General features: G+C 39.1%; 1 protein-coding gene across 2 annotated transcripts in view; it reads right to left on the minus strand.

Annotated features, from left to right (window-relative positions):
* ITGA6 (integrin subunit alpha 6) overlaps nt 1–13400 on the minus strand; it is a 42145-nt gene that overhangs the window by 2711 nt on the left and 26034 nt on the right. The window contains exons 10-25 of one of the 2 annotated variants that reach the window (XM_063400515.1): nt 11647–11742; nt 11128–11189; nt 9723–9880; nt 8642–8791; nt 7789–7904; nt 6728–6917; nt 6559–6642; nt 6277–6356; nt 6058–6135; nt 5856–5958; nt 4724–4897; nt 3661–3759; nt 3171–3281; nt 2989–3087; nt 2540–2665; nt 938–1067 (exon numbers count right to left, since the gene is read on the minus strand). In XM_063400515.1, coding sequence (XP_063256585.1) covers nt 960–1067; nt 2540–2665; nt 2989–3087; nt 3171–3281; nt 3661–3759; nt 4724–4897; nt 5856–5958; nt 6058–6135; nt 6277–6356; nt 6559–6642; nt 6728–6917; nt 7789–7904; nt 8642–8791; nt 9723–9880; nt 11128–11189; nt 11647–11742 — 1834 coding nt within the window. In that variant the 3' untranslated portion in view covers nt 938–959. The remainder of the gene's footprint in view (nt 1–937; nt 1068–2539; nt 2666–2988; nt 3088–3170; nt 3282–3660; nt 3760–4723; nt 4898–5855; nt 5959–6057; nt 6136–6276; nt 6357–6558; nt 6643–6727; nt 6918–7788; nt 7905–8641; nt 8792–9722; nt 9881–11127; nt 11190–11646; nt 11743–13400) is intronic. The other variant, XM_063400514.1, reaches the window with a different exon arrangement.

Below are 13400 nucleotides of genomic sequence, written 5' to 3' on the forward strand. Positions count from 1 at the left end.
ATGGCCACAATGTTACAAAGACAATGATAGGTACACACTCAGCTTTACATCCTCGTGGATCACTTACAGCTCAGGATTCAGCTTAAGAGACATTGTGCCATCCAGCTGTCATTAGATACTGCTTGGGGTAAGAACATGCTAAAGTGGGCAAGGGTTTGTGATTTTAGGGTGCTGGATTTTTTTTCAGTTTGGTCAGTGGTTTGGGGTTTTTTAATATTAGGACTTACTTAGATGAAACTGAATTTAAAAAAATCCACTGAGCAAAGACCAAATCTTTAGCCATCTCATAGTTTCATTAAACACTGCTTTGAAATAATTCATAAAGAACTCCTCCCCACCCCCTCATCCCAAGCACACTTATGGATACAATGTACATGCAATGTAATATCTTCAGTGGAATAAAGGTTGCTGCAAGCATAAATCATCATGCATCTTGTAACTTCAGCAAAGTGTTTTCCTAGAGAAGTGCACCTTGGAACTCAAGTAGAACAGATGTTTCCACAGCAGTAAATTCTCATTATGGAAACCCTTCTCCAGTGTAAGCAACACGTGCCTTTCAGCATGCACTAAAGGTTAGTAAAGCAGATTTATGTATGGTCCATACAGTCTTATCTTTACATCTTAACTTTACAGCATTGATTTCCATCTTGCAAGCTTAAAGATGTACTTGTAATGTTAAAGCATAAACTTAAAAAAATACTAAAGCCCATTGCAGCAGATCACCATGTTTTTTAAAAAAATAAATAAGAAGCACTTTAGACCAGGGTAAACCTCTGTGTTCACATGCACCAAAAGCTGGAAGTCTATTGATAGAAGGAGCAAGCAAGATAGCTTGAAATCCACAAGTTAATAGAACTTATGCAGACAAAGCTTCACAGTTAGCCACTGCAACCATAGCATGTGCCACAGCTAGAAATTAAAAAATATCATCAGTTACCAATTACAGAAGTAGATCAGTACTATGCATCAGAAGTAAGCCTCTCTTTATCAGATGGCTGAGCATGGATCTCAGCCTTGTGATATGTGGCATCGTAATGATCTTTCTTATTTCTCTTGAAGAAACCACACTACAAGGAAGCAAGGTATTTAGTCAATTTTGTGGACTGGAAGAAGTCAAACCTGTTAAAACTGACTTAACCCTGTCAACTGTCTTCCCATTATCCTTTCACAGGCCAAAAGAAAAAAAAAACAAGTCATCACAAGAACTCAGTTTCTAAATCTGAGAACTTCTTGGGGTAACAATCTATACAGTAACAGAATAAAATAACCTGAGTTATCAACAGAGTAAACTGAAAATATTACTTTAGAGGCATTTTGATAAATTTGTAGAGAATCTGTTATGGTTTTTTTTAAGAAAAGCTACAATACACTATGTCTATAGCAAGTGAAGGTGGCTGTGAAGAGCAGAAAGAAGCCTAAACAGAAACCTGTTTGTGGACTAGTGCACAGGACAGACAAAGCCACAGGGTGTAGAACAAAACCAGTTACTGCTTTGACCCCTTCAATGCAAGCCTTTGTCTTAAACCAATGATGCATGTGTCTTTCCAGTATGGTGTTTATCCTTCATAGAACAGCACAGTCTGTCTCATCAAAACCAGCATTTTACACTGTGTGTGCATGTGAAAAATGCTGGTATTTCATGGACACTAAAACATCAGCAGAACCTAAGAGCCCATGCAGTATTCATTCACTAGAAATATTTGCAGGAGTTGCTGGGCATTTTTTAGAAAATAAGGAAATCAGAACTATCCTATGGGAAATAACCTGCAGCAAATAGCTCCTCAAAGTTAACTGCTGCAGTTTCACTGGAAAAAAAAGTGACAGGTAGGATATTCTTCACCTCCTCTTCCTTAAAAACCTTCTGCTATCCCCTAACAGCGAATGCTAACTGCCTACACCTGTAAAAACTAAAAATAAAAGGATTACTCCATTATACCTGGGACCACAAATAATTGGCATTTTTGTAAAGGTCATTAGAACAAAGGTACTTGATTTTTTCTTTTGCAAATACTTAACCATTTGTTATACCTCTTTATTTATCCCTTTAAGGTTTCTAAGATAATAAGGCAGCAATAAGAAATTCAGCAGCAATAAAAACAGCAATAATTGGCTATGTATTAATAGTGTGCTTTTTGTTATTTTCATCTCTTACCAGTTTAATGGCATTTCTGATGTTACGAGAACAGAGCCCTGCTGTTCATTTGTAAATAGCTCACATGAAGTTTGACACCTAACTGCAGAGGCTCCCAACAGCTGTACCTGTCTGTATCAAACTCTGGCCTCTGAACATTTGTCTCAAGTTTCATCTGGAGCTGAAAATACTCCTTTTGAGGATGTGAAAGCAGAAAAATTATGTAACAAGTCTGCCTGTACAACCATTTTCATTCCAAGTGTTGTAATACTGAGGAAGTGATAATGTACGATTTGTGCAGTTTTGCCCTGTTTTGGGTCCCAAATACACAATCATTTACTTACTAATTTGCTATCTTGTCAATTATAGACCAGAAAATAAGAAATAACCAGATGAATAAAAGCTCACCTTCCATAGCAAGAATACCAACAGTGCAAGCATGAGTATCCCAGCAAGGATAGCCACGGCGATGATCCACCACGGCACTCCTGTGTAAAGGGCCACTGGTTTTGCAGGAAATACCGTCACACGCACCTACAGGACAGAAAACGTGCAGGTGAAAGGAGTGTGTTAGAAGGTACATGTTTAATTAGAAAGCTGCAGTTTATCTAGTCTTATCTCTCCTCGAACAATGTGTCTTCTACAAAATGCTTTTGAAGGAAAAGTTCCCACTGGTATCATTTAATATGGTAATCAATTTTTTCAACCCCATTAAAAGGTAGAAAATGATCAATAATCCAAAACTCAGTTAAACTTTTAGCTAGTTTTGTTTTAAGTTTGTGCCATTCCTGGTCTCTGGAGATAAGCTAGAACAATCAAAACCATAAGACGTGGTTAGCATTGAACACTGAACCTACCTGAGCAACTTCATTTGTGAGTTTAACGTTCTTGGCTGCCACGGGAACACTGATAGAAGCCCTAACAAGAATGTCAAGGTAATTCATTTTTGAGTATTCCTGTTCCAAAATAAAACATGAGTATTAGACACAGAACAGGAAAGAACTCTGACCTTCCAAAAAGAGCAGGTAAGAGGACTTACCTCCAAGAAAGTACTGTTCCAGAGTCTGGAACGCAGCACAACAGATGCCTTGCTGTCCAAGCCCTTCAGGGGACACCTTATGTCCACGCAGCGTGCGTTCGCGTTGCAGCTCTGCAATGACACACGGCCTCGTGTAGGTAAGAGCACGTCTTCACAGATTGTTTAAACCTCACCCCAAGATTGAAAATCGGATTATACGCATCATACCTGCATGCAAGAACCGCTGTCTGTTTGTACTGACAATGGGAAAATGCAATGAAGATGTTACTACATGCTGATTTTAATTTAAGTAACTATGCAGATATTCTTTCCTAGTTCTTTCTCACAGTAGATAATCCAAATGTTCAAATTTTAAAAGCTTCGATATTTGGATGTAAGATAAAAAAAAGGCAAAGAGAGCTTTTCTTTCACTCTGCCAAACTTGGAAAAGCCCTCTTTCGAGTGCACAGGGAGGTATCTGACAAGAATGCAGCTGGTGCAAAATCCTTACCAAGGTCTTGTATTTTCTTTCTGAGAACAACGAAAATGCCTGGCTGTCTGTAATCTGCTTCTCTGCAACTTCACGCTTCCTTCTTGAATTATGGGATTCCTAAAAGGAAAAGGGAAAAAAAAAAACCTAAAAAGCAGTTTATCATAAACAATCTTTTAATTAATACAAGCAGAGAAACTAGAGCTTAGTATTTTCTTCTCCCAAAATCACCACATGACTGACAGCATTATATATCCCTACTTACCTACATTTACTGCTAAGAATAAAATTTGAGATTACCTAAAGAAAGGCCAACAGACTCTTTTCTTTAATAGGGCAATGGGAGGTTTAGATTTATAAAGCTTTATTTCCATTTTTATTTCTAGATAAGGGGTATTAATGGTACTCTGAAAAAAGAGTAAGAATGTGCTACAGTCAGTAGATGCAGGTTTTAACTGTGTGCTGATTAGACTCACTGCAAGTTATATTAACTAATATAATGAGCTGACAAAAACAGGTTTATGTGCATGCAGTTTTAATGGTGGAAAATAACTCCTCCCGTTCAATCTTAAGATTATATGGAGAAAAAAATGTGGCTCAAGCTTTAGGAAAAAGTTTTTGCTAGATAGGCACAATCCAGGGCTATGAAAATTGGTTTTTATTATATTTTTTGTTGCAAATAAATAAATTTAATTTCAAGCCCCTTGTCTTCAAAAAAAGTACATTGAATGCCCCCAGGCTGGTAAGATACTTAGTTATTAATTGTTTTTGAGTAAGAACTCAGGTGTTTCTATTACTGATCAGTTTTCAGTAATACTGATGACATTTGTTAGAACAGTCAGCAGTTTCATCCTGTGTGAGAGCCTGTGACAGCAGTGCCCATTGCAAGAACAGTCATCACGACATAGCCTCTGTCCTTTAGCACATCAGCCTCATTAGCTGTTATGAAGGCTCCTGATAGGCTTATTCACTGACACATTGGTCATGTATTGTGCTGCTCAAGATAAAACTTAACTCCTGCTCGAGGCAACTCTCCTGCCTTACTCTCACTTGCAGTTCATGAACAGCAGACAGGGTAGCATACCGCAACACGCAAACTGTTGATTTCACTCTCAGGTTGACAGGAGACTTTTTCCAAGCCTTTGGAGTCTATTTTCATCAAATAAAGCAGCCATTTGCCATTACTAATTTCTTTCGGCCACTGGATGTCCAGGGAAGCAGTGCCAAATGTTTTCAGTGGTCTGCCCAAGTTAGTTACCTGTTAGAAACAAACATTCTTTAAATCGTGAAATACTTTTCTGAAGGATTTTCTTCCTGAATACATTATTGACTTGGACAACCTTTAAGCATGCAGCTAACAGGAAATTCAGGTCAGATGAAAGGCAGTCTAAGTAGTATGAAGTGTGAACTAAAAATAGCATTCTTGGAGAGCAAGTAAACACACAGAAGGATTAGAATAACCTAACATGAGCTTTTAGTTGTTGATTTTCAGAAATTAATCTTCACATGAAACAACAACTCCAATTTATAGTTAACAAATCAGTCAGTTGTGTAACTGCAAGTTTTTGAGGAACTCTGACACAGAGAACAAGCTCTTGCTCTTGTAAGTTTGAAAGTTTTTTCCCAACGTCTTTTTTTACTTTCTTGGTGTTACTGATCATGCTAGCAAGTTCTAAATCAGGTATTTTAACTGCTGCTGCTATAATACATGAACCAGGCACAGAAAGAAGTAAAGGACTGACCGAGATGGACTCAATTTCTCTTAGTCTCCTCCTTGCTGTGTTATGCAGAAGACCGAGACAGTGAAATGGACTCACACATTCAGAGGGGCTCTTGCAGCACCTCCGTGTGCTGGCTCTGTGCTCAGCCCGTTCTTGCTGCCTGTGTGCACCAGGCAGTGCCTGGGCAGGTTCTGCTTTAACTCTGTTCCCTCTCTGCAGGGGCTTTTGTGCCGTACTCCTGAGTGTGCATGAACTGCTCCAAAACAAAAACGTGCAGGCAGCCTCAAGCCACCTCCTCAGATACGATCATAAAACATCAAGGCCTAAAGAAGCTCCAGTCCACAGTCAAACTGCACGTTCTGATCAGCAAGTCAGGTTTTGGGCACAAAGAAAGCCAATTTCATTGTAGCAACTTTTCTAAGTGTTCATATACATAAAGCAAGAAGCTGGGCATTCGATTAAAAGCAGCTGTTGGCATTAATCGAAATTACTCACTCTGAATTCATACTCTATGAGGTTCCCAATATCATCTTCAGATTTCATAGCACTCTCACCAACGATGCTACCTCCAAAATATACCTGAGAAGGCTTAGCAACTCTGTTCAGGTAGGGGTGGGAAAGAAGAATAATCAGATTTTAATGACTCTGAAGCAAAACTGTCCCCAGCCCCCCAGTTTGTCATGTTATCAACACTTACCCAGTGACTGATAAAAGCAATTCAAGAACCACTTTAGCACTGGCTGTGATTGGAGTCAAATTAACTTGAGTGCTTGTTCTGCAATGAAAAGGAAACAATGGTGTTTATTTGACAAATTTAGTAATACCATTACTTCTGTGAATCAAACAAATGAATTCAAAATGTTTACAACTGTATATCAAAGCAAAGTTCAGGTGCATGCACACAAAGAAAACTTACGTTTCCAGCTTCAGGTTAATGTCTAAGTCTGTGGTATCAACATTAACTTTAGTGGTACTTAAGATCAGATAAAAGGTTACCTAAACAAGAAAGAAGATAATGTAATATACGAGCTCTTAATAAGATATATCAATACATGAAATTTTATAGAAAATTTCAGTATTAAGTTCTAGAGCTAGAAAGACACATCCAAATCAAATTTCCAGTTGCAACACACAGGAACTTTGGTTGACTGCAGTCAGAACAAGATTTTACAACTTGAGTAAAGTACATACAACTTACGTTAGAATTTCTTTTGAAAGGATTTCCAAGTTCACACTCTGCTTGAGAACCATTTTGGTTAGCACCACACGTTAGTTGTTTTTCCTGATTAGACAGAATACATTTACAAGTAAAAATATGCTGAAAATATTTTAAATTTTTCAGTATTTTTTCTCTTAAAAATACTTACAGGATAACCCCTCATCTCTCTGAATGCAGAGTATGTCAGACTGTCTGGAAAAGTTGCAATTAATTTAGCTTCATATGCATCTTCACCATCTTTCTGTGGATTTTTTACATCAGATGGATTATTTGTCACTGTTATTTCCAGGGCAATATCTTTCTGGTCTTTCAGAACAAGCACTGGCACACCACTTTCACTGCAGAAACAGAGTGTACAGGGTTCTGTGCATTCGTGTATGCAAGTTTTCTTATGATGGTTTATCCAAATACAATTTCCTCTTATTAGGGGAGAATTATTGTAGAACTGTGAACATGAATAGTCATAGATTTTTTCCCCCCCACACCAATATTTCATCTGACAGTGGCCAGCAGTTAAGAGGACAGAAGAGGCCTCAAGTAATCAGGAGTTTATAGTATTTCTGAACCAGCACTTGCATCTGACTCATGTAGTGATGAATTTTCTCCAAATCAATCTACTGACCTGCTTTTTACTTGTAAAGTTTACATGGGTTTGGTTTCTGAGTGTGGCACTCACTGCTAAAAATGTCTGATGGCTGGCAGTAAATAAACCCACTCCTTCTGTTTGTTTTAGCCCCACTCTGATTTCACTGGCCCTCCAGGAAGGAGGGATGCAGCAGAGCAGGGTGCTGGGGCATGTGTTAAAATGAAATCATCCATTTCTCTGTAACTACTTCTCTTGGGCTATCTTACTGTACTCTACTGAGTTATCATACAGTCAAGTTTCATCTGCAAAATAATTAACAGTGTACACAATAAACTGCTGCAAGGCTGGTTTAGAATATCATTTCTCCAAGTATTAAATTGTTTTGGTTTTTTGGGGTTTTTTTAGCCCACCCCTGCACTGTTGTAGCCACTAAGTATCCATTCAACTCTGAACCACTTTTCCCTCTGCCCCCATTTCTCACCATGACAAATCAACACTACTACCAAGGACTGTGTTTTCCAGACAGAAAAAAAGCTGCTCTCTTTCCCAAAATCCTCTCCTAAAAGTTCTTTTAAGCACTTGTTAAAAAATTGAACTTTAGAAGTGCACTAATCAAGACTTACAGTGGTAAATAAGTAAACCTGTCTTCATTTCCCTCTCTGGTACAAAACCGGTACTGAAGCTTAAGATTGCTGTGACATTCATTGTCTTCTCCACATCCTTCTTTTAAGAACTCCACCTAAATAAAACCAAAGCAATTTTACTGCCTGACACACAATAGTAGCTTAAAATGAGATTTCTGAAGCACATTGAATAGAGCATCTACATGAACTCAGCAGGCACTTTCCTGGACAGAGTTCAGATTTTAACCTGACCTAATTCTTGCCCGTTGAGTTTTTATTTGTGAGACACAGCCCTTGATGCTGGTAATTCAGAACTTCAAACATGACTAAAATGCAGAGTTGGATAATTCCAAGTGAGAGGTACACTTCTAATGAGGAAATAGATCTTTAAGTCTGATTCTTCAATAAGCATTGAGGAAATGGCAATTTTTTACAAAGATATTCTCTCCCTTCTATGTTACTAATGCAGTCATTGCTGAAATGCCATTACAGCATCCTAATGGTGGAATAATTAAGAGTGTACATTATCTTGTTATGTTGGACAAGTGCTCCCAGCAGGAGGCAATGAATTTCTGTTTTTAATCAAAAGTATATTTCCTCCTAAACTTATTGGGGTGAGGGACGAAACTGAGGAGCTATACCACCTTCACTTTTGTTGCAGAAGAACACACTACTTAGTTCATAACATGTTGTAACAAGTTCAGAACAAAATATAAAATAATAATCCAATAGTTACATGCCCAGTGCCATCCCAGTCATTTCTTTTGGACATAATTTAGTTTTTTATGGTCTTTAAAATTAAGTTATTTGTAGAAGTGCAGATTTATATGAATATGTGATATCAAAGGCTTACTTTTGTGGTCTCTGTTTCAGATTCATTTGAATTTAGAATGGGTGTAAGATCTGGAAGTGCACTCTCTTTTCTCTTGGATGGTGACTCCAGGCCAGCAATTTTAACACTGACTGATATAGGAATGGGACGTAGCTTATCTTTAATTTTTTCCTGTTAAAATATTTTAAATTGCATAGTTAGTGTACAGTGCAGAGAAGAAAAAAACAACACAAAGATGAGCTTTTGATACTGTATATAAATTCAGCATTTTCTAAACATGCAGGAACACAAAGAGCCCAGCTCTACTGTCTTTTTTCTTCCCTCTGGCTTCCCAATCTGATAATTTCTGTCACCATTAAGAATTCCTAGGAAGCACAGACGGTAATTCAGGAAGGTGAAATTCACACACCTACGGTAAAATAACACACTGGAACAGGTTTGAGTAACATGGTCTAGTAAAAGGTGTCCCAGCCCATGGCGTGGGATGTGGAATTAGATGATCCTTAGGTCCCTTTCAAGCCAAACCATACTATGATTCTATTCTGTTCATAAATTAAAGTTCTTTAATCTGCTGTGGTCAAAAGCAGCCTTGGAGGCTGGCTCATTCCTGCTGAGCCATGGAGAGGGGATCTGTGCAGCCTCTGGAGCAAAACCACCTCTAAGCACCACTACAGCTAAGTCAAGAGAGCCCGTACCAAGCTTCCTTGCCCTGCCCCTTCACCCACTCCAAAACCCATGGGTTAAAGTTCTTTTCCTCAACAGGCACACTATAAAATCCTGTAACCATTATTTCTGCTGGAAGCAGCTCTCCGTTTTTGGCACTTAGTGCCTCTCTATTGTTCTAAATTAGTTCAGTTCTACTGACCTCCACAGAGTACTGAAGTGGCTGCAGTTTTTATTCGTATTTTGCAGGAAAGGCAACAGGAGGAAGTAGCACATGTGCAGGGAATTGTAAATTATAGGGGGTTTCTATTCTTTAAGTTTTATATTGCATATGACTTTGAAATTACACAAAGATCCTTTCATGAGGCTCCAAAAAAAAAAGGCATTGTTTTGTTTTAAGTGGATCTAACTGAAACAGAAATAAAACATTCTCCCTCACCTGCAGTATAAGCTTTGTAGTCACACACTCCCATGAGTTCTGTCCCCTGAGGGTTGTACTTGCAGTGAAGTGATCAGAGGAGTGGTCATTGAAGCGCACCCTGGAGGGCAGCCCCAGCTTCCGCCTCTCGTTCTCCACTTCAAACGTGTAATTGATCTCTATGGGAAAAAATAAAGTAGGTCACTATATAAAAAAGAATAATTGCCATATTAAAAAGAACTTTAATTTTAACCTGTATCATCTTAACCATTATTCTAGAAGACTGTTCGAGCCAGTGCTGGGCTTCATAGGCTTTTTTCAGTCATTTAAAAAACTTTCCCCATGTCAGTTTTGTCCTGCCACAGCTGAGAGCCAGTACCCCGTGTGTGAATCTGAAGGAAATTTCTAACGCAGTTCCTGCTGTCCCTGCGTAACCCGTTCCCTTACGGTGCGCAGGGCCGGGCTGGCTGCGGGAGCTGTAATTGCTGCGCGCAGCCAGCAGAGGGCTGAGCTCCAACTGTAAATGCCCGCACTGCGCTGCAGGGGATCCCTGCCGGGGCCCGAGCGGCACTGGGGAGCCAGCGGGACTCGGAGGTCAGGGGACACTGATAATGTCAAGGCTGAAAGCACAAGTGCGACTAGAGCTGTCCAGCTGTGTGTGAGGCATGTATTCCTAGATCTGAACTTGGTGCCTCTTTTAGTGATTGCTTCCTGAGCTAACGCAGTACTGCACAGATGGAAACAGCACTGAGTGTGCCAAGGCACCGAGAGCTGCAAGCACTTCAACTGCTGAAGGACCAGCACCTCCTTCAGGCACAGCCTTTGGATTTTAAAGTAAAGAAACGCAAGACAACACAGGAGGAAAAGGGTCATTTGGCTTAAAGTTCTTCGCATTTCCTCTCAAAATCCTACACAGTTCTCAAAGAGGTAGTAACAGCAGCACTGTAACAAGTGCTTTATATTTTTGTGGCACAGTCTTACAGTCTTCTCCTATTAATGCAGATTTTTAAATTTCAGTTAATGATTTCCACAAAGCTGTTTTCATCAATACAGGATAGGTTCATAGGGTAAGCCTCCAATAAGAAAATGCTCACTAAGGATGTATAAAATGGGCCTTAAAAATGATTCTCTAAAGCAGCACTAACCTGGAGAGGCAAAATGGTCTGGGTCTGTATAGCAGCCATTTGCTCACTGGCAGTTGTAATACTTAGAAAGCTGTGGTCTGTCATCCACAGAACAGCTTCACACAGCAGCATGACTAAATACAGACTGCAACAGCTGAGCTTAGCACTGAGTCACATTTTAAATCTGTCAGTCATTGTATGAGATGAGTCACTATAATTTGAGTAATATTTTTCCATGATAAACTTTAAAGAAAAAAAAACGTGTGACAAACAGATGAAAAGTATTTATCTTTAGAACTTACTTATTCTTGGATTTAAATCTCTGGGGTTTGCAGTATATTTAAAACACGCTTTCACATCCATCCTGTAAAAAGTGCCAAGAAATTAGTTCAAACTTTTAATAAGGCATGTCCAACAGAATGAAAAGTTTTAACTGATCAGTCTTATGACTGTGGTATTTGCTGCTTACTAGACTGAATTACAAAGCAAGAAAAATGGTTAATAAGCAATTAAGCATTTGCTCTTATGTGTCTACTCAAGACAAAGCTGTTCAAGTCAAGATATTTGTGTTAAAAGTCTGAAGAGGCAAGGTGACAGTTTCAAAATCGAATGTTATGAAAAGGACATATTCCATCCAAGCTTTGTCTTTAGCAGAGTAGCCTGAAGAAGTTCAGGATGTCAAAATGAACATATGCAAAAGCATTTGCTTAACCTGCATGACTCTCGTATCCCTTCACTTAAACATGATCACTGAATGGATTTTGACAGCAGAAAGCTCAGTACACCAAGGCTTCTGATAGAGTAATTTCTTTTTCATTTACCTTATTTCACCATGGTCCTCAGGGTTCTTCTTCTTTAGATCAATTCTGTCAGGCTGTACTGTAATGTTTCTTCTAATGCTTATCACAGGCCGAGATCTTCATTTGGGGGAAAAAACGGGGAATAAAAAGATGATGTAACAACTACAACTGTTGTCTGTAACAACAGAAACAAGTCGTTTCTGTTAAGATTAATGAAATAATTAATGTGAATATCAGATTCCCTCCACACCTGCATTGGTTTGCAACAAAGACACTCTAAGAAACACAGGGTTTGGCTTTGATATTGGTTAGAAAAATTACTGAAAGCTAAGCAAAGCAAAGGTCACCATGAACAACTACAGATCCTGAGGGAGAAGCACTAATGTGATGTTGTTGTTGTCATTCTATACACTTACAAAAAATAGAAAATCAGTAGTGGTTTCTACCACCAGTAGTAATTCACCCCTGTGAACAACTATAGGTACTACAGTTCATTCAGATTCATGTTCACAAGAGCTTTAATATGGAGCCTGGTGGCTGTTGGGAAATGTTTTCATTTCCTGCTTCCTCTGCATGTAGGCTGTGACCATACTTCTGCCTGACATCTTATCTTTTCCTTTTCTGGAAGGGAGAAGACATTTCACATTTCAAATGAATGAGCTGATCCAGTTCTCATTAAAGCATCCAAAGGTTGTTTAAAATAGCTGGGAGGCCACGTGCTCCATTTAACTGGGCCACTCCTTTCACTGTTTGTCACCATAAGGGGTTTCTGTTCTCACCGTGGTAAAAGTTTTTGTCCTGCCTTTATCAGCAAAAGATTAAAGCTCCTTTTGAGAAAGCAGAATGCTAAATAATCTGACCAACTTCTCTATCACCTACTCTGTTCTCTCCCACAAGCCATGTGAGTTGCGTTTCTTGGGCGCTCTTCTAGTGTCTTTAAGAATATTACAGTTATCTGCACAGATGCTATACACCTTAGAGATGGGAGCATAAATTGTAGGAAGGGCTGTTCTGCCTGAAAAGTAAAAGGTGTTTGTTGCAGAATTCAGATAACCAGTTTTGGAGTTTCTGCTTCTCCTCCTTTGAGACCTGACAACAACCACCAAAAACCTGAGCTTGATGCAGCATTCACAGATCTGGTGCTGAGACAGACACTGCTCTTCCTGCCCATTACTAGTGATTCAGTGTAACAGTACATTAGAATGGAAAAAAAGCAGAGGTCTGCAAAAGACCATGACTTTATCCCTAATTAAGGCATGTGCTACAGAAATCCCAAAGGATCCCAGCTGTAGGGCCTCCCCACAGTTTGATGGACCCCAGTGCAAGCTCAGCAAGGCTGGCTGTGCCTCACTGGTTTGGATCCTCAGCTACAAAAGTGGGGCTTGGTTTTGTTTTCTTCTATCTTTAATAAAGCACAATTAGATTACATAAGGGCAGCAAATGTATTAGTTAACTTCTCCTTAAGGAATTACCTATCATCCTTAAATTCCATTCAAGGACACAGACATCCAAGTTACAATAGGGCAAAACTAAGGTATATTGCCCACATCAGCACTCTATAGGAACTGCCCCTATTCACTCTCTTTATCCTGTGTTGATTGTAAGGCAGGTTCTCAAGGGGAGGAGGGGGATAAAGTGAAAAACCAATTTATGGAATCCCTGCCACTCCCCTTCCCTCAAATTTCCAATTTCTGGAAGCAAAAGTATACTCAAAGCCAAACAGCTTTTTGCTACTTCTAAGCAAATTATTTTTAAGACAGTAAAACCAAAGCCCT

The sequence above is a fragment of the Prinia subflava genome, chromosome 6 (genome assembly GCF_021018805.1).
Source record: "Prinia subflava isolate CZ2003 ecotype Zambia chromosome 6, Cam_Psub_1.2, whole genome shotgun sequence".
In the NCBI taxonomy this organism is placed as follows: domain Eukaryota; kingdom Metazoa; phylum Chordata; class Aves; order Passeriformes; family Cisticolidae; genus Prinia; species Prinia subflava.